This window comes from Microcaecilia unicolor, chromosome 13 (genome assembly GCF_901765095.1).
Source record: "Microcaecilia unicolor chromosome 13, aMicUni1.1, whole genome shotgun sequence".
NCBI classification, from domain to species: Eukaryota; Metazoa; Chordata; class Amphibia; order Gymnophiona; family Siphonopidae; genus Microcaecilia; species Microcaecilia unicolor.
In genome coordinates, this window is record NC_044043.1 from 4,581,022 (window position 1) to 4,607,839 (window position 26,818).

The window sequence follows — 26,818 nt, forward strand, 5'->3', positions numbered from 1 at the left end:
TGAATAAACATGTATTAAGTCTAATACTTATTTGGTAGCCAGAGTTTTTCTTGCCTGGGCTTCTGCCTGGAGGAGAAAAGATTTACTAGAGGGTCCAGGAGACCTCCAGAAGGTTACTCCTGTCTCTGAGGCAAGGACAGGAATGCATAGTGCAGACCACTTTTCATCGCACCTTTGTAAAAGGACCCCTAAGGCTCTTACAACAGTGGGGTTAATGCAACATGGCTTGTTCCAGAGTCTTTTCTGTTTCCATGTCACTAAAATTTTCTTTACTCCAGAGATTTTAACCGAATTACTCAGCTTCTCTTGTAAAGTCCATAATTTGTAAATGGTTATTCATAGCCCGATACAGTGCTGGGTTTCGCCATATCGGCATCTTCAGGAGCTATCATGGTAAGCTACTATGAATCCATTTATAGCAGGATAGAGGACAGTATATTACATACTTGAATTAAGTTGCAATGAGTGAGTGTAATTAGATACTCCTGCCAGGTTGTGATGCAATGATGGTGGTTTCTATTTCTCCTTTGTCGGAAGGGTGGATTGACAGAGCACTTATCACAAATATTTTAGGTTTGATTGTTTCTAGAATATGCAATTGATGGTTTCCCATTATTTGTTATTGGGTATAGATTTTAGGGGATTTTATATATAATAAAAATTTTTTCCTGAATGTAGTAGTATTTAGTTGTTCCAGAGTTTTGCCATTTTTATTGGCAGGTCTTGATACTTTATTAATTTTTCCAATTATTTTCTTTAATTCTTGTATCTTCTGCTACTGGGATTTCAGGCGTCTTTATATTCCACATGTCGGTCTGTTTGCGGGGATGGGACGACTTCCCTATGAAGAAAGACTAAGGAGGCTAGGGCTATTTCAGCTTGGAGAAGAGACGGCTGAGGTATATAAAATAACGAGTGGAGTGGAACAGGTGGATGTGAAGCGTCTGCTCACGCTTTCCAAAAATACTAGGACTAGGGGGCATGCGATGAAACTACAGTGTAGTAAATTTAAAACAAATCGGAGAAAAACTTTCTTCACCCAACGCATAATTAAACTCTGGAATTCATTGCCGGACAACATAGGGTTTAAAAGGGGGTTGGACGGTTTCCTAAAGGACAAGTCCATAGACCGCTATTAAATGGACCTGGGAAAACTCCACAATTTTGGGAATAACATGTATAAAATGTTTGTACGTTTGGGTAGGTTGCCAGGTGCCCTTGACCTGGATTGGCTGCTGTTGGGGACAGGATGCTGGGCTCGATGGACCCTTGGTCTTTTCCCGGTATGGCATTACTTATGTACTTTTGCCTTGGCTTTTTCATTTCCTATGACTTTTTCTATACTGTAGTTATACCAGCATTTGTTGACTCAAAAGTTGTACCTCAGTGGATCATTGTGGCTACCCTGTATTTCCAGTTGGTCACCATTTTACTTCTCTTTCACCGTGATGATGTTCTCCCTGCAAACTTCCGATTAACTTTATCTCATTGCTGGTCTTGATTCAGTCCTTGTTTTTCCTCCTCTTCAGTCTAACTTGGAGTAGACCCCCCCCCCCCCATACACTAATTTTTTTGTGATAAATATAGCCAGTCAATATCACATCAGGGGTGCAAAGCAGGGTACATTGTCATCAGCTTTCACATTTCCCAGTCTAAATTATTCAGTTCTAGTTGGGTCCAGTCTACAGTTCCAGCTGCATATCTGACTACTGGAATGGTCCAGGTATTTATGGCCCTGAAAGTGTTTTCACCATTTAGTTTTGAGTTTAGGACTATTTAGGTATTCCAATGTTGTTTTACATTTAGCTGCTTCAACTAAGATGTTATCCGATTCTAAAATTCCTAAGTACTTGTATCTGCTGTCTGTGGGCAAACATTTTATCAGCTCTTCTTTATACTGATCATCACACACATCAGACCTAAAATCCATCTTTATGTCTTCATGTAAATTCTTACTGTGTTTAGCAGTGATTCAGTTTCAACTCTCAACTCTCCATAAAGCTTTAGATCATCCACATACAATTACGTAACTGTAGTTCAGTAAACAGCTCTGGACCCTTGGGGGAAGAAAGTGGTCTATAAATACAGGATTAGATTAGAATAGTTAGCGGCCCTTTTATAGAGCGGCAGTAAGCCCAACGTGGGTTTACCACTCATTCTTCCGGGACTACCGCTGGCCTAATGCAGCTGCCGGCGATAGTCCCACCCCGAGCGAGCGTCATTTCTGGGAGAAAAAGAAAACCCCGGAAATGGTTTGAGCGGTGTTAACCCAGCGATGATCGGGTATCGCGGGAGCCCTTATTGCCACCTTAATGGGTGTCGGTAAAGGCGCTCTGCCGCATGGCCATGCGGTAACAGTTCTTCCTTATATGGTGTGAAGCCCTGCCCATGCATCCCAGTATGCACTGGGCAGGGCTGGGCGCTACCATTTTCGAGGTGGCGCCATTGGAAGAGGAGGAAGGCCACATCCCTCCTCCACTGAAAGTATGGGGGTGAGGAAGGTCTGCTAAGACCACCGGGGGGGGGTGGGATGGGGATTGGCTTGCGGTCTACTGGGCCACCAGGACTCCATTCATGTGAGGGGATGCCAGGGGGGGGGTTAGGGGGACTGGAGACCCACCGGATCTCGAACCCCCCTGAACGTGTTGGGGGGTCAGGAGGACAGGGGGGTTGACTCGCGGCCCACTGGGCCACAAGGGCTCTATTTGAGGGGATGCTAAGGGGTTAAGGGGGGGTTGGAGACCCATCGGATCTCCAGCTCCCCCATGTCGCTTGTCTCGGGGTGGGGGTACTTGGGGTCTGGTGGTCCCATGGGCCTTCAGCCCCTGTGCTTGACAGGTCTGGGCTTTTCACAGCCTAGACCTATCAAACAAGTGCGGGAGGATTGTGCCCGAGCGCATGCTCAGACACAATCCTCCCGCACGTTGAACCTATGATCAGAGAGAATACCGTGCTTAAATTTGCATGCTATTATCTGATCATAGGGACAGTAAAGCCGCATGCTGTTCCAGCGCTATTTATAGAGCGCTGTTTGGAACAGCGCAGCGCATTCAATCATCTGCCCATAAGCAAGGCTGTCGGGCTGGCTGCGGCACCACTGGAATGAATGCGTCACAGTGCTGTGACTTCTGTGATACAGAAGTATTTTGGTTGCTGGCTGTTTATATTGATACTAGACTTTGAGCCCGTAAAAACGGGCTATTATAGGAAGGAGGGGTTGAAAGGCCCGCCCCCACCGCCGAGTTCGCCGCTGCCCCTCCCCCTCCGAGTTCGCGCCCCCACCACCGAGCCGTCACCACCCACCTTCCACCCGGCCGGGCCCTCGCTCCGCTATTGAAACAGCGAGGGTCCGGGAACGCAGCACTGAGCTCTGCTGAGCTGCCGACGTCGGCCTTCGTTCTTCTTCTCTGCCTGTCCCGCCCTCGTGTGACGTAACGTCGTCGAGGGCGGGACAGAGGCAGAGAAGAACAAGGAAGGGCGATGTCGGCAGCTCAGCAGAGCTCAGTGCTGCGTTCCCGGACCCTCGCTGTTTCAATAGCGGAGCGAGGGCCCGACCGGGTAGAAGGTGGGTGGCGGCGGCGACTCGGGTGGGGGGAGCGTTAGACGGCGGTGTCCCTCCCTCAGCAATGCGCAGTACAGACCCTCTGTGTTCCGCCCCCCGTCATCACGTATTGACGTGGGGGCGGGGCAGAGAAGGTCTCCACTGCGCATTTGCGAGTGAGTACGGTCACTCGCCGTTTATATGTTTGATACTTTTTGCTTTAGTTAGTTTAGTTAATTCGAGTGTTCAAGTAATAAAAAGGAATAGTGCTTCAGAGCTAGAATAGCTGTGTGCTAGAAGAGATCCAATAGTCTATTTTATTGTTGTGTGATGCCTCTTGGTCATAGGTATTAAAAACTGTATAATAAGTGAGATTATATTATATCCTGTATTTTCTTTATATTGTCTATGCCTGGCACCAGGACCTCCTTGGAGGCTGGGTCCGGGGAATCTTGCCCTCCCCCCTTGGCGACCCTGGACAAGTCATTGTAATTGGCGTACAGAACAAGACATAGTAGACAGGTGGTGTGCTGTTCTTACAAACTGAGCAAAAATGAACAATGAGACATACAGACGGAGCCTATTAATTAAAGAAAAAAAGGAGAAAAGTCAGAATAATTAAATAGACACTTTTTTTTTGCTCTGCCTTGCAAATAAACAATGCCATTGACTTTTGGCTGAGATTTTAGGGATCTTATTTTTTCAGATTAAAGCTGGCAAATTTAGGGGTCCTTTTACTAAGCTGCGGTAAAAAGTAGCCTTTGGTAGTGTGGGCGGGTGTTTTGGGCATGCACTGGGCCATTTTTTACCATGGCTGTGAAAAAGGGCTTTTTTAATGGGCAGGGAAATGGGTGTGCACTGAAATTAAAACTAGCCTATTTATGGCCTGAGCCCTTGCCGCAGTGGCGATCCTAGGTTGGCTGCCACCCAGGGCAGATCGCCCAGGGTGCAGCACGACACCCCCCCCCCCCCTGGCGCATCAAGCCCCCCCCCCCCGGGTGCAGAGAGCAGCCTAGCGCCTGTCAGCTCCACTGGCTCCCTGCTCCCTCTGCCCTGGAACAGGAAGTAACCTGTTCCGGGGCAGAGGGAGAAGGGACCCAACGGAGCCGACAGGCGCGCGGCTGCTATCTGCACCCTCCAGCAGCGTACATCTGGGGCGGACCACCCCCACCACCCCGCCCTTGCTATGTCACTGCCTTGCCGCCACCCATTGACCTAGCGGTAAGAGTTCACGCGCTACCTGCATGGTAACCATGCAGCACGCACCAACTGCTGATTACCGACGGGAACGCCCTCCATGGTAGAAAATAGAAAATTAGGATTCAGCGTGCGCCAAACTCAGAATTACCACCGGGTGCATGCGCTAGCCTGGCGATAGTGCCAATTTGGCATACTTTAGCTGCGCATTAGCCCTCCCATGCCTTAGTTAAGGGGCCCCTTAGTTACATTCTTCCAGAAGGGGGTTGAGGCTTGAGGAAAAAATAGCTATAGGGAATTATAGGATGATTTTCCATTTGCCTTTTGTGGCCACTAGAGAGCAGTAGAACTCAAAGAACTCAGGTCTGTGTGCCAAGAGATTGAAATAAAACTTTTATTTATTTACATTTTGCTCACACCTTTTTCAGTAGTAGTTCAAGGTGAGTTATATTCAGGTACACTGGATATTTCTCTGTCCAGGAGCGCTCACAATCTAAGTTTGTACCTGAGGCAATGGAGGGTTAAGTAACTTGCCCAAGATCACAAGGAGCAGCAGTGGGATTTGAACTGGCCACTTCTGAATTGCAAGACCAGTGCTCTAATCACTAGGCCACGCTTGAGTGCCTGCTGCTTGTGCTGTCTTCAATATGCTCATGATCCTTTATTCTGCCCTCCCCCTCAAAAACCCTTTAGAGGAGCAACCTCAAAGGTCAAAATTTTACATCAGGCATGGATTCTATTCAAAAACACCATCCTGGAAGCCCAGACCAGATATATTCCACTATTTAAAAAGGAGGAAGGCCAAAGGACGGTCAGCATGGTTAAAAAGTGAGGTGAAAGAAGTTATTACAGCTAAAAGAAAATCCTTCAGAAAATAGAAGAAGGATCCGACTGAAAATAATAGGAAATAGCATAAAGAATGGCAAGTCAAAGGCAAAGCTCAAATAAGGAAATAAAAGAGAGACTTTGAAAAAAAGATTGCATTTGAAGGCAGTCAGAAGATATCACTAGGACTGCAGCCTGGTCTGATTTGAAGGAAATTTTTATCAGATTGAACACTCCATGAGTCAGTGCAGTTGTTAAACACATTTTTAGCTCTGCTAGATTAATAATGACTCACAAGCGCACCTGCATGAGTGGCAGTAATTTTCAAGATTTTGTTTTTACAAAGTGGATTGAATTGTACAGCAATAAAGTTTGATTTGATGAATTAAACTTAATGGATTGCCTTTCCTCAAAAGATGACAAAGATTTACAATATACAATAAAATATATAAGAAAGGGTAAAAAGAACGCCTATTTCAAAAGGAAAGGAAAGAAAGAAACGAGAGAGATAAGAGAATAAAACAGTCATAATGATGATACTAGCAACCGCGAAATCAGTGGATTGAGAAGGCTTTCTCAAAGAGTTGAGTCTTAAGGAGAATTTAGAGTATGAATACTCCAGACGAATGGGGGCAGGGAAGGAGTTCACCAGAAGAATGCTCGGGTGCGGGTGGATTCGTAGTATGCTTCTTTCAGAGGAGGAAGTTGTTGAGATAAATACATGAACAGCAGTTGCGGTACTTTTACTCCAAGTATTATATTAGGAAATAACTTTTTTACTTTCATTTAAGTAAATTTTCTTCACTTTTCATTAAGTATGGCTGCCAAGGTGAGTGGTGTGTGCTGGTACCTGTGATGGTTAAGAGGAAGGATCGTTCTTAAGGCACTTCCTCCTTGAGATCTGCCTCACAGATGATGAAGATGGTGTAGGCTAATGTCTCCTGCTATGGGGTCATCAGCATGCCAATGGTAAGAATTGTGTCTGCTGATGCTGAGCTGGGAGAGGGCGTCCCTTTCAGCAGCATGGATTCTTCCTCACGAAGACCAGCCTACTGAGCTCTCCCACTGAAGCAAATTTCTCATAATTGGTGTGCAAGTTCCAGACCAGCCAAGCTTTCCTGACTGGGTTGATAGATCAGAGGTGGGGATGGATTCATGCACCTGACCATCTAATAGAGATTCAAAGAATCAGCCTCCTTGGCCCAAGATCCTCTACTTCTCAAGCAATGGAACTCATTGCCTGGTGACCTTAAGAAAATTGATTCATATATTTCTTTGATGAAGCTGCTTAAAGCTTATTTATTTCAGAGGGCATTTCATAACTTTATTTCATGAATTGAGTAAAGATAGGGACTAGCTCTTGATTGTTATTTGTGATGCGATGTGGAGTTTGTTTTGTGTAATTTGTTAATTTTGCTTTATTTTGTGTATTTTATTATATGGTAAATATTGGTTATATTGTAATCCGCTAGGAAGTGTGGACTAAGTGGAATATAAATATTTTAAATAAATAAATTAAATATTGAAGAGCACTCAGCAAGGGTCATCAATACCAGAGGACAGGAAGATATTTTATCTACTGGGTCCCGCGCAGTGGCTTTGAGTAAAAAGACCACTGAATATTGGCTGGTACTTGCATAACTTTTTTTTTTATTTCAGTGATGCCATAACCCTCCCTGTCCCCAGCCTGTGTCATGTAAAAGCCCCACTCCCACTCCCTGGAACGTTGCCCCCCCACCCTGGTAGTACATGTAGGTCCCCCCACAAAGCCTACCTCTGTTCTTGTTGGACCACTGGAGTGTTGGGGCAGGAGTAAAGCCCCCTCACTCCTGACCCTTATGGTAGGCTAGAGAAAATGGCTGCCATGACCTCTCATGGTAACCTGGCAGTACTAAACAAGCACCGAAAGTTGCCATGGGAGGTTGCGGCAGCCATTTTCTCCAGCCTGCCACAAGGGGGCAGGAGCAAGGGGGCTTCACTCCTGCCACCAATACCCCATTGGACCACCAAGCATAGAAGCTAACTTTTCAAAATTATTGGGGGTGCTAAGCCCAATGGAAATAACCCCTCCCTGGACAAATACATGGAATTTTCTCAATATTGGGGGTGTTCAAGCACTCACAGCACCCACAGAGCCGGCTCCTATGCCAGCAAGGAACAGAGGTACACCCAGAGGGCCATTGGGGTGGGGTGGGGTGAGAGAGGCGACATTCTAGGGGGTGTGGCATGGGTTTTTACATGACAAGGGAAGGGTGGGAAAGAAGGAGGGGGTTGGGAGGGGGATCTTGGTGCTGAAAAAAAATAAAAGTTATGCAGGTCCCAGCCGATATTCAGCTGGGGGCCACATAACTATCTTATGCGGGCCCCGGCTGAATATCGGTTGGGGCACAGCCAGGGCTCTTTCTGTTAGCTTCAGATATTCAGTGCTGGTGCCTGGATATGATCCGGCACCGAATATTGGGGGGCTAATCTAGCCGGTGACAGTTATTATTTTTTTTAAACATTGACCACCGCCGACTGAATATTAGCTGGAAAGTTTATGGGGGTCCAAATTTGTTGTTTTTCCATATATTTCCAGAGTTTCCCAAGACAGATGGAAGTCTTTCTTGGCAATGAGACAGAGAGTTATTGCCTATGAAGTGTTTGGGGGTTGCTCTGTTTTCCATGCTTATTTTGTTGTTAATTATTCTAATGTGAAATATATTTTCAATGACCCTGTTCAACTGAAGAATTTCCTTGATTATAAATTTCCTGTTCCTGCTATTTCTTTGATTGTGGGAGGAGAGGTGGGCTAGATGATTATTATCTACTATAATAAAACTCACCCTCAACATTCTGAAGACAACGTTCTGAAGTCACTCAGTCACTCACTGAAGGGTTCATGGATTCATGGTGGTGAAGCCACAACACTGACCATGTCTCTCTGCCCCGCCCTCGCATGACTGACCAATCAGAAAAAACACCCTCAACATTCTGAAACACATAGGACCATCACAACACCGTTCCCAGGCAACACTAGGCAACGTAAGACGGACCAATCAGAGGAAACTACGTGACAATAAGGGAGGAGCATTCCCCAGCAGAATGGCTCATTATCTGTGCAGCACGGAGAGCACAGAACCACCGCTGGAATGAGAGAAGAATATTCCTGCTGTGAGTATGTACAAAAATAGACCGGGGGGGGGGGGGCGGAGAAATTTTTTAATTGGGATCGCTTGACATGGAGTCAGAGGAGCCGGAAAACAACGTGCCCGTCACCATCTGGGACGTGGGCGAACAGGACAAGCTGCGGCCCAGTTGGAAGGATTACCCGCGACCCAGCCAGCAGCAAACAGCGACCAAGGAAGGGGGAGGAGTAGGGAAACATGCAGAGCGTGTTTCCCTACTCCTTCCCTGCCTAGGAATCGCTGGAGACTGGCTGCCAAACTAACAAAACAACCGCACACCGACGCACCACCTCCATCATTCGAAAGGCATCCACTCTTTCTTCAACAGAAATGCAAACTAATAATACAAAACAAAGAATACATGGTTTCTCAGGCGGCTGCAGGTAACTCCCCACCCCCTTCCTCTCCCCCTTTTGCCGAAGCGGCCAAGGACGTGCCCAACCATCCCCAGCCTCAGGCAAGCTGTCTCCCACCTCGGGGATTCCCCGAGCACCCGGAAAAAGACGGCGCTGATTCCTGCAGCGCATAAATGTTCCAGCATTCCTCTGCAGCCGTCAACAACCTGCACACACTCACACACACACAAAATAACTCTGTGACACATACACACACAAAAAAAACCACATGCTAGCGCCCGTTTCATTGGTTTCGGAAACGGGCCTTTTTTTACTAGTAATCACTATCAGCAGGCTTAAGATTTCTTAGTTTTTCTTTAGTTGTAATTAAGGGGTCTTCTTAACAATCAAGATTGTCTATTTGCAATTTTGAGGGTTTTCCCTGTTTTTTGTCTTGAATTAAATGATTACCTGAATTGGTTATTATTCTGTTTACCATTAACTTTCTCTTTGCTTCATGTACAAATTTCTCATTCATACTGTATTGTAAAATTGGATTCTTACAACAACAAATTACTTTCTTATGCATTATTCTTTGTTATGTATCCTATACTGTTTATTTTAAGCTACACTGAACTCAAACTTGTTTGGGATAAAGTGGGATACAAATGTCAGAAATAGATAAATGAAACCGACTTGTAACAAGCTACTTATTGAAAAAACAAAAACATGTTATAAAATCAGTCAAGGTACTTGTTAAACAAGTAAGTCTTCCACAATTGTGAAAAAGACACATATAATTAGGCATAGTCCATATAGAAGCTGGGAAAAAGTTCCACAACCTACTAGACTGATACTTAAAAGATTTTGTGAAAGTTCATTTAGCTAACACATGCTTAACTATGGGAAAGCCTAAACTTAATGTGGAGCAAAATCGAGATGTAGATCTGTAAGGAATGGATAAAAATTGAATATGAGAACTTGAACATAAACCATAAATAATTTGTAAAAACCATACAAGCAACTTTAAACTCCACATGTGCAGCAACTGGTAACCAGTGCAAATCTCTCAACTATGGTGTAGCTTGATCAAACTTCTTAGCTGCAAAGATCAATTTAGCAGCTGCATTCTGCATTAGAAAGCTCTAATATCCCTAAGCTGACATAACTTAAAATATTTATTTATTTAGTTGCATGTGTATCCCACATTTTCCCACCTATTTGCGGGCTCAGTGTGGCTTACAATACATTGTAAATGATGGAAATACAGTTTGTTACATTACGATTATGGGTTACATTGTGAATAGTTAAGGAAGACAGAGTCAGGTCACTCATCTTTGGGGCGTAGAAACTATAGGATATGACGTTGGGGGATTACTAGGGTGATCGAATAATAGCAAGAGAGCGATGGGGTATAACAGTTTTTATCTGTGGGTAGATTATTGAATGGGAGAGAGTACGGGGAAATGGAGTACATGAGGTAATGTCTTGAGGCATTGTTATGGTGTATATGGGATTTATATGTTTTGATCCTTGCAGTATGTTTTTTCAAAGAGATAGGTCTTCAATCGTTTGCGGAAGTCGGTCAACTCATAGACCGCTCTCAGGCATTGCATTGTTAGCTGAGAGTCCAATATAACACCCAGCAAGTCACTTAACCCTTTGTTGCCCCAGGTACAAAGAAGTACCTGTATATACTATGTAAACCGCTTTGAATGTAGTTGCAAAAACCTCAGAAAGGCAGTATATCAAGTCCCATTTCCCTTTCCCTATTTGAGATTCTACATGGAATGTTGCTATTCCACTAGAAACATTCCATGTAGAAGCCTGCCCTTGCAGATCAGCAATGCGGCTGCGCAGGCTTCTGTCAGATTCACAGAAACAGAAGCCTGCGCAGCCGCATTGCTGATCTGCAAGGGCAAGCTTCTACATGGAATGTTGGAGGAGTAGCCCAGTGGTTAGTGCAGTGGACTTTGATCCTGGGGAGCTGGGTTCAATTCCCACTGCAGCTCCTCATGACTCTGGGTAAGTCACTTAACCCTCCATTGCCCCAGGTACAAATAAGTACCTGTATATACTATGTAAACCGCTTTGAATGTAGTTGCAAAAACCTCAGAAAGGCAGTATATCAAGTCCTATTTCCCTTTCCCCTTTCCAAAAGTATCAAAACTTAATTGTTCCCCTTGTCAAAGATTTGGCTGTGTGATTTGTAAGATCCCATTTCTGCATGTAAAACATGCTTCATACACGGACAATGATTTATAAAATCACCTCCATACCAGGTCCACAGTCTGGCCCTCATCTCCATACAAGGCTTCAAGGCAAGAAGCATTCTGTAATGCAGGGTTGTCCAACCTTGGTCCTCGAGGGCCACAATCCAGTCAGGTTTTCAGAATTTACATAAGTACATAAGTACATAAGTAATGCCATACTGGGAAAAGACCAAGGGTCCATCGAGCCCAGCATCCTGTCCACGACAGCGGCCAATCCAGGCCAAGGGCACCTGGCAAGCTTCCCAAACGTATAAACATTCTATACATGTTATTCCTGGAATTTTGGATTTTTCCAAGTCTGTTTAGTAGCGGTTTATGGACTTGTCCTTTAGGAAACCGTCCAACCCCTTTTTAAACTCTGCTAAGCTAACCGCCTTCACCACTTTCTCCGGCAACAAATTCCAGAGTTTAATTACACGTTGGGTGAAGAAAAATTTTCTCTGATTTGTTTTAAATTTACTACACTGTAGTTTCATCGCATGCCCTCTAGTCCTAGTATTTTTGGAAAGCGTGAACAGAAGCTTCACATCCACCTGTTCCACTCCACTCATTATTTTATATACCTCTATCATGTCTCCCCTCAGCCGTCTCTTCTCCAAGCTGTATAGCCCTAGCCTCCTTAGTCTTTCTTCATAGGGAAGTCGTCCCATCCCCGCTATCATTTTAGTCGCCCTTCGCTGCACCTTTTCCAATTCTACTATATCTTTCTTGAGATGCGGCGACCAGAATTGAACACAATACTCTAGGTGCGGTCGCACCATGGAGCGATACAACGGCATTATAACATCCTCACACCTGTTTTCCATACCTTTCCTAATAATACCCAACATTCTATTTGCTTTCTTAGCCGCAGCAGCACACTGAGCAGAAGGTTTCAGTGTGTTATCGACGACGACACCCAGATCCCTTTCTTGGTCCGTAACTCCTAACGTGGAACCTTGCATGACGTAGCTATAAATCGGGTTCTTTTTTCCCACATGCATCACCTTGCACTTGCTCACATTAAACATCATCTGCCATTTAGCCGCCCAGTCTCCCAGTCTCGTAAGGTCCTCTTGTAATTTTTCACAATCCTGTCGCGATTTAACGACTTTGAATAACTTTGTGTCATCAGCAAATTTAATTACCTCGCTAGTTACTCCCATCTCTAAATCATTTATAAATATATTAAAAAGCAGCGGTCCTAGCACGGACCCCTGAGGAACCCCACTAACTACCCTTCTCCATTGTGAATACTGCCCATTTAACCCCACTCTCTGTTTCCTATCCTTCAACCAGTTTTTAATCCACAATAGGACATTTCCTCCTATCCCATGACCCTCCAATTTCCTCTGTAGCCTTTCATGAGGTACCTTGTCAAACGCCTTTTGAAAATCCAGATACACAATATCAACCGACTCCCCTTTGTCCACATGTTTGTTCACTGCCTCCATTGTATGCGAATAGATCTCATGCATATTCATTGGGGACATCCTGAAAACCCAACCTGGTGAGGGCCAAATTTGGACACGCCTGCTGTAATGGATGGGACCGGGTTAGGTTCTAAAACTAGGAGAAATACTGCATTTCATTGCAAATGAAATCTCCCACACTTCTTGGAGCAAGTATCAGCTGAGGGGAGATATGATAGAGGTCTATAAAATAATGAGTGGAGTGGAACGGGTAGATGTAAATCGTTTGTTTACTCTTTCCAAAAATACTAGGACTAAGGGGGGGCATTCGATGAAGCTACAAAGTAGTAAATTTAATATAAATCAGAGAAAACCTTTCTTCACTCAACATGTAATTAAACTCTGGAATTCGTTACCAGAGAATGTAGTGGGGTTTAAAAAAGGTCTGGTTGGCTTCCTAAAGGAAAAGCAAATCCAAGAAAACAGGAGGAGCCTCCATGGAGAATCAAAGCAAAGCAGCAAAAGTAGAGGCTGACAAATGTGCAAACCAATAGGGAGATAATATCAAAAACGTTTATTCAGAATATTCATATCAAGGACCCGACACGGTCCGTGTTTTGGCGCCAAAGTGTTGCTTGCTGATCGGTTGGCTGTTTCTTTGTTCTCTCTGTGGATTAACTTGTTTTTATAACCACGTGTATACATAAAGGATTTATTCAAACCAATCAGCTTCTTCTCAGAGAAAGCTGTTTGTGACCCCTGAGGCAGGCGCTTTGGCGCCGAAACACGGACCGTGTCGGGTCCTTGATATGAATATTCTGAATAAACTTTTTTGATATTATCTCCCTATTGGTTTGCACATTTGTCAGCCTCTACTTTTGCTGCTTTCCTAAAGGAAAAGTCCATAGACCATTATCAAATTGACTTGGGGAAAATCGACTGCTTATTTCTGGGATAAGCAGCATAAAATGCATTGAGCTTTTTTGGCATCTTGCCAGGTATTTGTGACCTGGATTGGCCACTGTTGGAAACAGGATGCTGGGTTTGATGGACCTTCGGTCTGTCCGAGTGTGGCAATACTTATGTACTTAAGTATTGACTAGGAGATTACTTTCTCTCTGACTGACTGTTGAGCACAGTTATCATTGCAGAGGTCTTTCACCATCGTAGACAGTGATTGTGACCCCTGAGGCAGGCAGGTTACAGCTGAAACATGGTCCTGTGTTGGGACTTATTGTTTATTCAAGTATTTGATATACCACTATATCAGAGTCTGATAAAAGCAGTTAACAATAAAAAAAAGCAAAAATAAAACACAGTTCTTGAAAGGAAAGCAAACACATTCATAGCATGAAGAAATGGGAAGGAAAGACCCAGGGGTCCTTTTACTAAGCTGCATAAGGCTCTATGCGCGCCCAAGGCACGCCAAATTGGAATTACCGCCCAGCTACCACGTGGCTCTTGCGGTAATTTCATTTTTGGCGCTCATCTGATACGCGCAGCCAAAATATAATTTTTATTTTCTGGTGGCATTTGGCGCGCGTAGGTCATTATTGCCCTGTTATCGCGTGAGACTTTACCGCTAGGTCAACGGCTGGCGGTAAGGTCGCAGACCCAAAACGGACTCGTGGCAATTTTGATTTTGCTGCACGTCCATTTTCAGCAAAAATTTTAAAAAGGCCTTTTTTACAGGCGTGCTGAAAAATGGATCGGCACGTGCCCATAACCTGCGCCTACACTGCCGCAAGCCATTTTTCAGTGCACCTTAGTAGTAAACAGAAGGGGGGGGGGGACAAGGATGGGCTGACTGTCCCCCAGTCTTTCAGGCTCAGTAGTATTAATTAGAATCATACCTTGAGTGGCCCAAAGGCTAATTCAAAATATGATGTTTTAAGGTAAGCCTTAAATTTTGTAAAGGAGAATTCCAATGTGATATACTTTGGTGTTTCTACAATAAATTTTACAAATCAGAACATTGTACTGGAGGTCTGTTCTCCATCCCTATTCTTTTCTTTTCTTTTTATATTATGTAAAATGAAATCTCACGGCATCACAGAGGATCAAAAGAGCAGGAGAAACCTACTGAACCATAGTTTCAGTTTTTAGAAAATGCTGAAAAAGACAGTCAAGCAGACAGAGAATAGAAAACCCAAGTGAAAGCAAGGAAAGGAAAATCTGATCTGCAGTGTGCAAACCGATCGATGGGCAGTTACAGTAAGGATACTCTGCCCTTGGTTTTGTGGTTTTTCTGCAGCTGCTTGGACAGCACATGCCTCATTCTGATTAAGTGAAAGGCGAGAACCATAGCAAAATAATCCTTCCAAAAGATTTTTCCAATAATGATTCTTTTTTTTTTTTTTTATATTATTCCTCTTTTAGAACTGACCTGCCAGCTTAAAGCAAAGCAACTGAGACAGCTTCAACAAGGTAAGAACAAGGCTTTATGAGAGAAGATACCAGGTTAAGGTACTAGATGCAGCAGGCTCTGGTTTGAGATCCCGGTCTCTACCATTGAAAGGAAGTACGGAAAAACTAGACTTCTGTTATAATTAGATTTCTGCTGTTAAAGCCATTTGACAACTAGCAGGCTCATTTTCAAAAGAGAAGGACGTCCATCTTTTGACATAAATCGGAAGATGGACGTCTTTCTCCCAGAGACGTCCAAGTATAATCGAAACCCGATTTTGGATGTCTCCATTTGCAGTCCGTCTTAAGGACATCCAAAGTTCAAGGGGGCATGGCGGAGGCGTAATGAAGGCAGGACTTGGGCGTGCCTAACACTTGGACGTCTTTGACCCATAATCGAAAAAAACAAGGATGTTCCTGACGAACACTTGGACGTTTTCACCCGGGCATGTTTTTTTTATATAAATAAGGCACAAAAAGGTGCCCGAAATGACCAGATGACCACCGGAGAGAATCGGGGATTACCTCCCGTTACTCCCCCAGTGGTCACTAACCCCCTCCCACCATCAAAAACATCTTTCAAAATATGTCATGCCAGCCTCAGATGTCATACTCAGGTCCGTGACAGCGCATGCATGTCCCAGGAGCAGTTTTAGTGGGTACTGCAGTACACTTCAGATAGGCGGATCCAGGCCCATAGCCCCCCTACCTGTTACATTTGTAGAGGAAACAGCGAGCTCTCCAAAACCCACCACAAACCCACTGTACCCACATCTAGGTGCCCCCCTTCTCCCGTAAGTGGTGTACAGTTGTGGGTAGTGGGTTTTGGGGGGGGGGGGTTGGGGGGCTCAGCACACAAGGTAAGGGAGCTGTGTTCCTGGGAGCATTTTATGAAGTCCACTGCAGTGCCCCCTAGGGTGCCCGGTTGGTGTCCTGGCATGTCAGGGGGACCAGTGCACTACAAATGCTGGCTCCTCCCACGACCAAATGGCTTGCATTTGGACATTTTTAACATGGCCAAAAGTCAGAAATGTCCATGTCTAGGGACGTCCAAATTTAAGGATTTGGATGTCTCTGATGGTATTTCGAAACGAAAGATGGACGTCCATCTTTTTTCGAAAATACGGGTTTCCCCACCCCTGGATTTTGCCATTTTGCAAGGATGTCCAAATCGCAACTTGGACGTTTCTTTCAAAAATGCCCCTCCACGTAAGTTATGAGTATCTAAGTTGGGATCTAACTCTATGTACCGTGGCAATTAAACATTTTAATTTATTTAATAAAAGACAAGTAGACTAAGAATTATAAAGTAGGCAGTGGCAGGCATAGAGTTATGAGTGGCTTCAAGTCATCTAGGACACAGGCCCCTGATATCCAACCGATGGCCACTGTTCCTACCAAGCTGAGCAGGAGTCCTCCACCTACAGTCCTGACAGTGTGTGATACAGTTTCACTATCCCTTGTTTAATAGCAGGAGACAGGCAAGCTTTATAGGACTCCAGGGAACCTGCCTGATCCCAGAGATCAAAAACACAATATTGAAGCACCGTCCCCCAGTGGCGTACCGAGGGCGGGACGGTGGGGGCTGTCCGCCCTGGGTGCATGCTGCAGGAGGGGTGCAGGGAGCAGCTGCGTGGCTGTTGGCTCCCCCAGTTCCCTGGTCCCTCTGATTTTACTTCCTGTTCTGGGGCAGAGGGAGCAGGGAACCGGTGGAGCCGACAGCCGCGTGACTGCTTCCAGCACCCCAGGAGGTAAGAGCAATGCACCCCAGGGGGGGTGTATTTGGAGGTAATGTGCCAGGGTGGGGCGCTGCACCCGGGGGATGACGACGCTGCATCCAAGGAAGTGCACAGCGGCGATCCGCCCCGGGTGACAGCCGACCAAGGAACACCACTGCTGTCCTCCACTGACAGCAATACAGCTGGAGAACTCCTAGTCAGCTTGGAGGGAACAGTGCCTGTGGCAGCCAGCATTTATGACAACACTGACTGCTGTGGGCAGAATTAGGTCCTGATATTCTATGTTAGAACCTAACCAGGTTCTGGCATTGAATATCTGGGTGCTTGGCATTGCCCGGAAGTTATTGAGGTATGGCCGACCCGTATTCAGTGGCAGTGCCTAACTATGCCCTGTTATATCACTGAACATCTGCAGTGCCCAGATAGCTCCTGAGTTCACCCTAACTCTGCCCCTAAAATGCCCTGGCACTCACCAGATTGGGCTGCAACAATCAGCACTAATATTTACAGCCAGATGCACTAAAGTCGTCGTTAGAGCCATTCCCTACCGAATTCCATAGCGAATCGGTAGGGAACGGCAATGCATCAAAAAAAGGGAGTACAAATGAGCTGCTCGTTGCAGCTCACTAGCATTCTCTAATCCCTCATAAAACAGTCGGAGAATCGGCCGGTAGAGCATGCGCAGAGCAGTCAAGCATTATGCTGGCTGCTCTGCGCATGCCAAGGACGTCAAAAATAAAAAAAAATTAAAAAAAACAATGTGCCTATGGACCTCACCCTAGGGTTTCCACCGTAAGAGGAATCGGTAAACATTAGTGCATATCATTTTAATAGCCTTGCAATGGTACTAAAGCTCATTATAATGATTTGCATTCTGTTTTCGTTATCTGCTACCGTGATAGGGAAATGGCGTTTAGTGCATGTCAGGGTTTACTACTTGCTCGTTAATGGCTCATTAAGGGCTCGTTAAGTTTAGTGCATCTGGCTCTTAGTGCCTTTATCTGGTTAGGTACCTCTGTATATTACAGGTTCAGATGGCCAGTAAGATTTTAACTAGGCAGAAGCCTCTCCTGCTCGGTTAAATTGTTTTGAATATCGGCCCCAGACTTACCAACTTTTTAAGAACAGGTTTTGCCCTCCTCCCCTGCCTGCATAAGCTTGCAGATCTGCCGAGGTACCAAATCATATGGAAGGAAACTTCTTGGGCGGTCCTGGATTTGAACCTACGTTCCCAAAGCAGTATGGTATCTGTAGTCCTTGATTCTATACACTGAAATCAGTGCTTTAGGTATGCATCAGGATAGGGCTGACTGAAATCCAGGAAGTGGTCTAAAATCTTCCTTTTCAAACTGATTAACTTGGTAGTTCCTAGCTGTGTGCCTTGTGAACTTATCTGTGAACTTAAAATTCAAATTTCTTTCAGAACCACCAGGACGGTGCATTTGTAGCTAGAATGTGGCAACACACCATGGCAACATAGTAGATGCTGGCAAAACCCACCATTTGGCCCATTTACTCTGCCCAGCTTCCTCTACCTAAGAGTGTGTCAGAGCTTTGCTGCCATTTCCTAGTAATTGAATTGTCTCCTCTTCTTGGAAGGGGCTGAAGGGATTTTGGATAACACGGGATAGTACATAAGGTGAGGGGGGGGTAAAAATTGTTCAGGTTCATCTCAAAACCAGCATAGCACTCAGGTGGCAGACATCTAATGATGTCTGGTGGTGAAAAGATTGCGGCAGTTAGTTTCAATGAAAGGGACCTTGGACAGAGAAGATTGCATTCCTAGTGTGTTTGTGGAAGATTTCTCGAAATGAAGGCACGGTCAACTGGTTTTGAGTTGAGGATCTTAAAGGTCTAGAGGTCGAATAAGGGATTAACAGTCATTAAAGGTATGGGCGCTCACCACTGTGGTGGATCTTAAGTACTAGGAGTTCTGTCTTTGTAAATTATGCGGTGGGATATTGATAGCCTGTTACATTATAGGAAACAAGAACCAAACTAGCCATTTGTTAAACAAAGTTGCTATCACCCTACCCTGTGGATACTGAGTCATTCCATGCCTCAGTATTCTCCTCATTCCCTTCCACATGTGGTCAGGAAACAATTGGAACTTCAACCTTCCAGTCACATCAAAGCTCACCTCCCCCACCCCCAACCTTCCACATCCTCCTCCAACCTCATCTCCCCCCTTTCCCCTCTTTCCCCAGTATCTAAGCATGTCTTCTGATAATACAGCAGACCTCTTAGGAAGGAAGTAGCAGGCAGGAAGCGTGCATGGATCCATCCAACGGTGCGGTTCCTGTCGCTCAGTAACCCCATAAAAATGATTAAGCAGAATTCAAAATTGTGTAGCCTTTTAATAGTCTTCCAAAGGTACATCCACACAATTAATCTTCATCTGTTCTCTCCCATCATGGTGCACTACTTTGCAGTATTCTTGGTCACTCTCTACCAACTAGGGTCACACAGGGCCCTTCTGGGTTGTGACGGCATCACATTTCCATACTCCTCTACCTGAGGCATATGTCCAGCTGCAACTAGATGGCTCTTAACCTCCGCCACTGATCTACCGCTAAGTTTTGCGATTCAGTGCGAAATGTCTGATATTCATGGTACCATCGTAGGGTGGCAGGCACAATATCCACGTGAAGTTCTACCTCATACTCTGCTCAGCTCACTTTGCCAACCATGTGGCACACAACTCTCAAGCCTCTCCTTCTCATTACATTTATGGAAGCAGGCAATTATATCCCGGGGATAATTGCCCACATGGAGCCCCGCCACCCTATGACCTCAATCCAACAGCACTGCTGCCTGCTCGAGCTGTGTCTCCTCATCCAGCAATACAGTGGTACCAGATTTGCTGAACTACCTGTAGACATCGGGCTTCAACCACCGTTTCATGGACATCCCAAAATCTGAGATTATGGCACCAGGACCTATTCTCAAGGTCCTCTAGCTTCAGGAATAACTCATCCCCCTGCCGTTCCAGTTGTCCCCCCTGCTCTTGAACATAGCTGGTTGGTATCTTCTCCATGTGTTGCAAGATGTGCCTCAGCTTTCTCATCCCTACATCTTTTTTTAAGTCCTCCATGGCCTCTTGAATTTGACTTCTCACTGCTAAATCCAATTTTAGTTCCAGGAACCAACTCTGCATTTCCCCCCGCAACACTAATAGCTACATGTCATGTGGTTCCATGGGCTTCAATCTCTCTGCATCTGCAGCCGCCATTTTGGCTTTCTGCTGAGTGGCTGATGTTGAGCCTGGCATTGGAATATGTTTTAATATCCATTTGGCATTTCTTTGTAGGCATCACATCACCGGAGGCACAGGTACAATATTGCATGCTCTTGCGCACCAAACCTAAGACATAAGAGGAGCAATAAGCTGTAAATTAGCAAGATAGATCTGGAAACAGGAGCGGACTGACAATTTGGGTAACTGGGCAGTGCCTGAGGGCTCAGAGGCTCTAGGGGGCCCCAGAGGCTCTGCCCGGATGCCCAGCGTGCTGCTGCTGATCTAGTGGCTTCAGCGGGGGCGGGGGAGGGACATGTTCTTTCCTGGCCGGCCCGCTGGGCTGCCGCTATTCCCCCCCCCCCCCCTGCCTGGCACCAATGTATTTTAAAAATGGCGGCTGAGACTCCCTCTGGAAGTCTCATGAGACTGTCAAGACCCGCAAGACTACCGCGGGAATTCTCAGCCGCCATTTTGAAAGCACGGCGGGGGGACTAGCAGCAGCGCAGTGGGCAGGAAAGAACATGCCCTTTCGCAGAGGCTGCCAGACTACCAGGACCCCTCAGGTAGGACCAGGGCAGCGGGGGCATCAGCTTTGGCGGCAGGGAATGTCAGGCAGTGGCCGGGTGGGGGGCCCTGACCACCCTCAGTCCACTCCTGTCCAGAGATGAGCTCCTACACTGCCGTCTGCAGTGACGACTTTCAATAGGAAAAGAAAAACCGGTTTGGAATGGTGTTCTTTATGGATATCCTCATCTGATCCGGTGCCTGGATCTTGTGTAAGTGGAATCAGTGCCTGCATGCCTAAGTTGGCACAGATGAACAGACTTACACACAAGTACACTCATGTGCCCATTCTTCTGCCTCAAGTGCATTGCGAAATCCCTGAGTCAGTTACACAGTGTGTCCCTAGATACAGACAATCTCCGTGGTGGAAGGTATGGCACAGGGTTAAACCTCTGCCATGATGGCCATGAGCTGCCTCTCCTTTTGGAGGAGCTGTTCTCTTTCCTTGCGTGTCTTTCTTGGTTGAATATTTGCTGCATCACTTCTTGACTAACCCTGCTGTGGCCAAACCAGAGAACAAAGGGTTTATCTGCCTTGCCTCTGGGCTGGCTCAGTGCTGGATTATTGCTTCTGCTTCCTGCTTTCCGTCATGTTCTGGCTTCTTAGTGGGTCCAAGACCAATGGTCCAGCTAGTATCCTCCTTCCCATAGTGGCCAATCCAGATCACAAGTACCTGGCTGAATCCCAAAGAGTAGCAAGATTCCATGGTACCAATTCCAGGGACAGCAGTGGCTTTCCCCATTTGTATCTCGATAGCAGACTGTGGATTTGTCCAAACCATTTTTTTAAACCCAGATATGTGAACTGCTGTTACCACATCTCTCTGGCAATGAGTTCCAGAACTTAACTGCCTCTGCCTCCCTTTCCACACCTTCCCCCCCCCCCCCCCATCCCCTTCTTCCTCTTCTCTTTCCACCCAGTACCTCGGTAAAAGCAAGCGCGGGGCCGCAGCAGCCTTCAGGCATGCGCTGTTGGCGCTGTCGGCTATGCCGGCCTTCTGCCCCCCGCTGACGTCAGCTTCCTGTTCTGGGGGCAGAGGACTGGCAGAGCCAACAGCGCATGCCTGAAGGCTGCTGCGACCCCTCGCTTGCTTTTCTTGTTGTTTTGCCGTGGCCGCTGCTGCTCAACAAGAGAAGCAGTAGTGGTAACGGTGGCGGCAGTGGATCCCCGGCCCAGTAGTGTGTCTCAGCAGGAGACTTTCCAGCTTTGGAGTAAGTGTGGGAGATGACCTGCCAAAGCAGGAGTCTCCAGCTGAATGTGGGAGACTTGGCAGGTCTGACACCGCTGCTAGCTAGAGTAAGTGCTGGTTTTAACTTGCCCTTACCATTATTATTATTAGTTACATTTATACCCCACATTTTCCCACCTATTTGCAGACTAAATGTGGCTTGCAAAGTATCATAATGGCGAATGCCATTACGGTAGATAACAAATACAAGGTTGTGTTATGGTCGCAGATAGAGGCGTTTCAGGTGTCATGGGGTCGAGGATGATTATCTTGTGTTGCTGGGTGTGGGGATTTATGTTGGATCGGTGGGATAAGCTTTTTTGAAGAGGACGGTTTTCAGTGATTTCCTGAAGTTTAGGTGGTCATGTATTGTTTTCACTGCATTCGGGAGTCCATTCCATAGCTGTGCGCTTATGTAGGGGAAGCTAGATGCTTGAGGGCGGGACACAGGGAGGGAAGGCCCGAAGGGAGGCGATCTGCAGACTGCCACTGCTGTACTTCTTTCACACAGAGCGAGGTTGAGGTGAGGCGCTATGATTTTAATTCAGGGGGACCCGGCCCGGTGGTGTATGGAGGGGGGTGGCGGCAACGATGACCTCGGGGGGGGGGGGTCTCTCGGTGGCTCTGGTAAATAGTCCTCTTGTATTGTCCTGCCTGTCACGTTAAAGAATCAATTTTCCAGTTGTAGTTTAAGGGTTAAAAAAAGAAGCTGATAACTCCTCTCCTTTTGTTCCCTTTTTATGAAAGGGATGAAGCTATGATGTCAGTGGGAGTGGCTGGGCTGCGTTTGATACCTACAGTTTGATCTGAGCAGTCATCTGTGCATCAAAGTCTGCAGGCACAAAAAGAGAGAGAGAGAAAGAGAGCAGGTGCTTTGAATCCCAATGGCATCACAACAGATCTGAGGGAAATGATGAGATCACTTTTGGGCAGTGGTTCTCAACCTTTGTTCGGTTGTGTCACACCCGACAGACAACGTTCTTGTCTGTGACACACTGAAAACTAAAATTCAAAGCTGAAAAAGTTACAAATAATGCAGGTTGCTAGGGAAATATAAAATACTCATAAATAGAATTTATTTTACAAACTGTTGTCATAATTGAAGTATCAAATTTTTTTTTTTTCTCAATCAAGTTTTCATCTTCACTTTATCATTGAGAAATCTAGGACGAATGTGTTGCATACACTTTTTTGGATATGGGATTGCATGGTTGGCAAATCCACACTAAACTTACTTTCAACATCAAGAAAATTGACCCATTTGAGAGTCTACACACAGCGTAGATCTAGGATGTTTCCCCTTACAGCTTGTCATACAACGCAAATATATTCATACTGTAGTGTCCCCTCAGTAACAGCAACACAAAAATCCCGCCAATGCCAGATACTGTGAAGTAACTCAAAACCCTGCAAATATGCTACTCAGAAATTATGCAGCAAACAGAACCTATGGATGGCAATATTTCCAGTAGGGGATGGTGATAGCAGTTATCCTTGAAGGGGTACCGAGTTAAAATAGCCCCGTCAAACTAGCCCCAAGACAATATAGCCCTAACAAAAAAAAACTAACAAAAATGCCCCCCAACAAAATAGTCTCTGACAAAACGGCCTGCCCACATCATGGCCCCTCGACATATTAGCAAAACGCAACTGGAGAGGGTAGTACAGTATACACAAAAAGCATACAAAGGAAAAAAGCACAACTGGGCCTTCAAGACTGAGACAACAGGAGTCCTTTATTAAGATCAGACACGACACGGGCAGTGTTTCAGCGTAAACAACGCCTACCTCAGGGGTCTAAGTTTAGTATCAAGATACGCAGGTAGAGGGCTCAGTATATATGGATTCTACTACTACTACTTATCATTTCTATAGCACTACAAGGCATACGTAGCACTGTACACCATACGCAAAAGACAGTCCCTGCTCAAAGAGCTTACAATCTAGATAAGACAGGTAAACAGAACAATTAAGGATAAGGGAATAAAGAGGTGAGGATAAAAGGACAGGGCAAGTGAGTTAGGAGTCAAAAGCAGTGGTAAAGAGGTGGGCTTTGAGTTTGGACTTGAAAACGGCCAAAGACGGGGCTAGACGTACAGGCTCGGGAAGTCTATTCCAGGCTTGAGGTGCAGCAAGATAAAAGGAACGGAGTCTTGAATTAGCAGTAGAGGAGAAGGGGACAGATACGAGAGATTCTCAAATAGGAATACAACTCCTCACTCTGATTTTTCATCTCTCCTTGGGCTCCGCATGCAAAGGAGTGAAAGATTAGAACAGCAGCTCTTCTTCATATTAGCCCACCGACAAAACGGCCCGACATTATAGCCCCCCTCCCCCCACGACAAACTAGCCCGATCGGGCAATGCTCACTTATCCATTACTAACTGCCACCGGTTGTTTAGATTACTGAGCCATTGGCATTTACATGGTTCCGTTTAAATGAGCTGCTCAAACGTACCATTTTTTTTGGATTAGTACAGCGGTGCTCCTCTTCCAGTGTATATTTGCAATCACGGTGTTAATGGTGAGTGCCTTTCTATATTATTGGCTGTTTACAGTTGTACTCTTGTTTGTTCTTCTAAAAAGAAGCATAATTTTACTGTTTGAGATATTTAACCTGTACTGATCTCTCTCGATCATACCACAATCTGTTCAGTGTGTCGGGTCTTTTCAGATGTAGAACTTTAGCTTGTATTCTGCTTTTTTAATGACATTAGTTTCCACCTGTGTGAGACTCACCCTTTTTTTGTTTTTACTATTGACATTTTTAAGAAAGTAGGAGCATTTTGTCAGGCATATACATTTTTTTAAGCTGGTAATGTGTTGATAGTGTCTTTTGCAGGCTAGGATGTAGAGTTACATCGCATGTTTCTCAGATGGAGTGCCATATTTTAAGAATACATATTTTTATGTATATTTTTTATGAATATTAAGTACATAAGTATTGCCATATTGGGACAGACCGAAGGTCCATCAAACCCACCGTCCTGTTTCCAACAGTGGTCAATCCAGGTTACAAGTACCTGGCAAGATCCCAAAACAGTACAAGACATTTTTTGCTGCTTATCCTAGAAATAAGCAGTGGATTTTTCCCAAATCCATTTTAATAATGGCTTATGGACTTTTCTTTTAGGAAGCTATCCAAACCTTTTTAAAACACCGCTAAGCTAACTGCTTTTACCACATTCTCTGCAGCAAATTCCAGAGTTTACTTGCACATTGAGTGAAGAAATATTTTCTCCAATTCATTTTATATTTACTACTTTTATAGCTTCATTGCATGCCCCCTAGTGCTAGCATTTTTTGAAAGAGTAAACAAGCGATTCCCATCTACTTGTTCCACTCCACTCGGTATTTTATAGACCTCTACCATATCTCCCCTCAGCCGAAGGGAAGCTGAAGAGTCCTAACTGCTTTAGCCTTTCCTCATAGGGAAGTCGTCCCATCCCCTTTATCATTTTTGTTGCCCTTCTCTAGTTGTGGGTATTGTTCCATTTTTATTAAGACTGTCTTTTTACAACAGTGTTGTTACGTCTGTGGCCGTGACCACCCTCAGACTTACCCTGTTTCTGGGAGTCAGTGGCTGTGCTGGCTTCTGCTTGTCTCTGTGTCTGTCTCTGTCTTAGTTTCTCTCTGGCTCTGTGTGCTGATTGCCCTACTGAACCTCACCTGTGTGGGCTATGCCTTTTCCAAGATGGCTGCCGCCGACTCCTCTATGCCAGCATCCAAGATGGCTCCCGCTGGGCTGACTGCTCTGTGTGTCAAGCCTCTGTTTGGATGCAAGGTGATTGCTGCAGCTGTGCCTCTGGTGTGGAAGGGCTTTATTAATCACTTAGAGACTACAGCCCTGGCCTTTGCATTTCATCTAGGGCCCTGGTGTATAGAGTGCTCTGTACACTGTTTCAGTGTTTGCTCTGTGTGAGTTTCTATGTTTGACTAGATAGCTTAGGCACCGTGTGGCTTGTTAGCCTGTGTATAGCTTTGCTAGTTCTCTGTGTTTGTTCCTAGTGTTAGACTAGCCAGCTTAGGCACCGTGTGGCTTGTTAGCCAGTGTATAGCTTTGCTAGTTCTCTGTGTTTGTTCCTAGTGTTAGACTAGCCAGCTTAGGCACCGTGTGGCTTGTTAGCCTGTGTATAGCTTTGCTAGTTCTCGGTGTATGTTTCTTGTGTGTGACTGGTTTGCCTGGGCATAGCTTTCCTATTAGCTTGGGTACAGTCTACTAGTCCTTGTGTCTAATCTGCCGACTGCCAGAACCCGGACATTCCCTGCCTGGCTGCCTTGCCTTCACCGAAGTGCCAGGGGGCACTCCTGGATCCTCATGCCTGCTGTTCCTGCTTGCAAGTTCCAGTTCCGGTTTTTTCTGTAAGCCCTGCCGGCCGCCCGAACCTGAGGGCTCAACCCTCGTGGAAAGGTGGTCAAGCGTAGGTGAAGCCTAGGTCCAGTGTGTTCCAGTCCAGCGGGTTCCGGTCCCGTGGGTTCCGCTCCAGTGTGTTCCATTCCAGCGGGTTTTTACTCCTGTATGTTCCAGTCCAGTGGGGCCCTCCAGTGTGTTCCAGTCCAGTGGGCTCCACTCCAGTGCGCACCCGTCCGGTGCGTTCCAGTTCCGAGTATTCCTGTGTAGAACTCCAGTCCGGGGTTCCGGTCCAGTTTTGTCTTATCTCTACCTTGGAGGTGATCTTGCCTGCCACTGCCGCTCCACGGTAGTGGCCCACGGACTCACTAACCCAGTGCTCCCGGGGAGGAAGCCTGACAGTATGCCAAGGTCCTCGAGCACGCGACAAGTGTTTGCACAACTTGGCAACGACCTTGCAACTTTTTTTTTCTGATGGCCTATTTATTATTATTTTTTATTTCTTTTTAAATTTAACATGTATATTTTTTCTTTTAGCGTGTTTCTGTCAGTTTCTTTCATTG

The 26,818-nt window shown here is 45.7% G+C and overlaps 1 protein-coding gene across 1 annotated transcript in view; it reads left to right on the top strand.

The window, feature by feature from the left end:
• CCDC92B (coiled-coil domain containing 92B) overlaps positions 1 to 26,818 on the top strand; it is a 46,159-nt gene that overhangs the window by 9,699 nt on the left and 9,642 nt on the right. Inside the window, exon 2 of the mRNA XM_030186255.1 lies at positions 15,109 to 15,156. Coding sequence (XP_030042115.1) covers positions 15,109 to 15,156 — 48 coding nt within the window. The remainder of the gene's footprint in view (positions 1 to 15,108; positions 15,157 to 26,818) is intronic.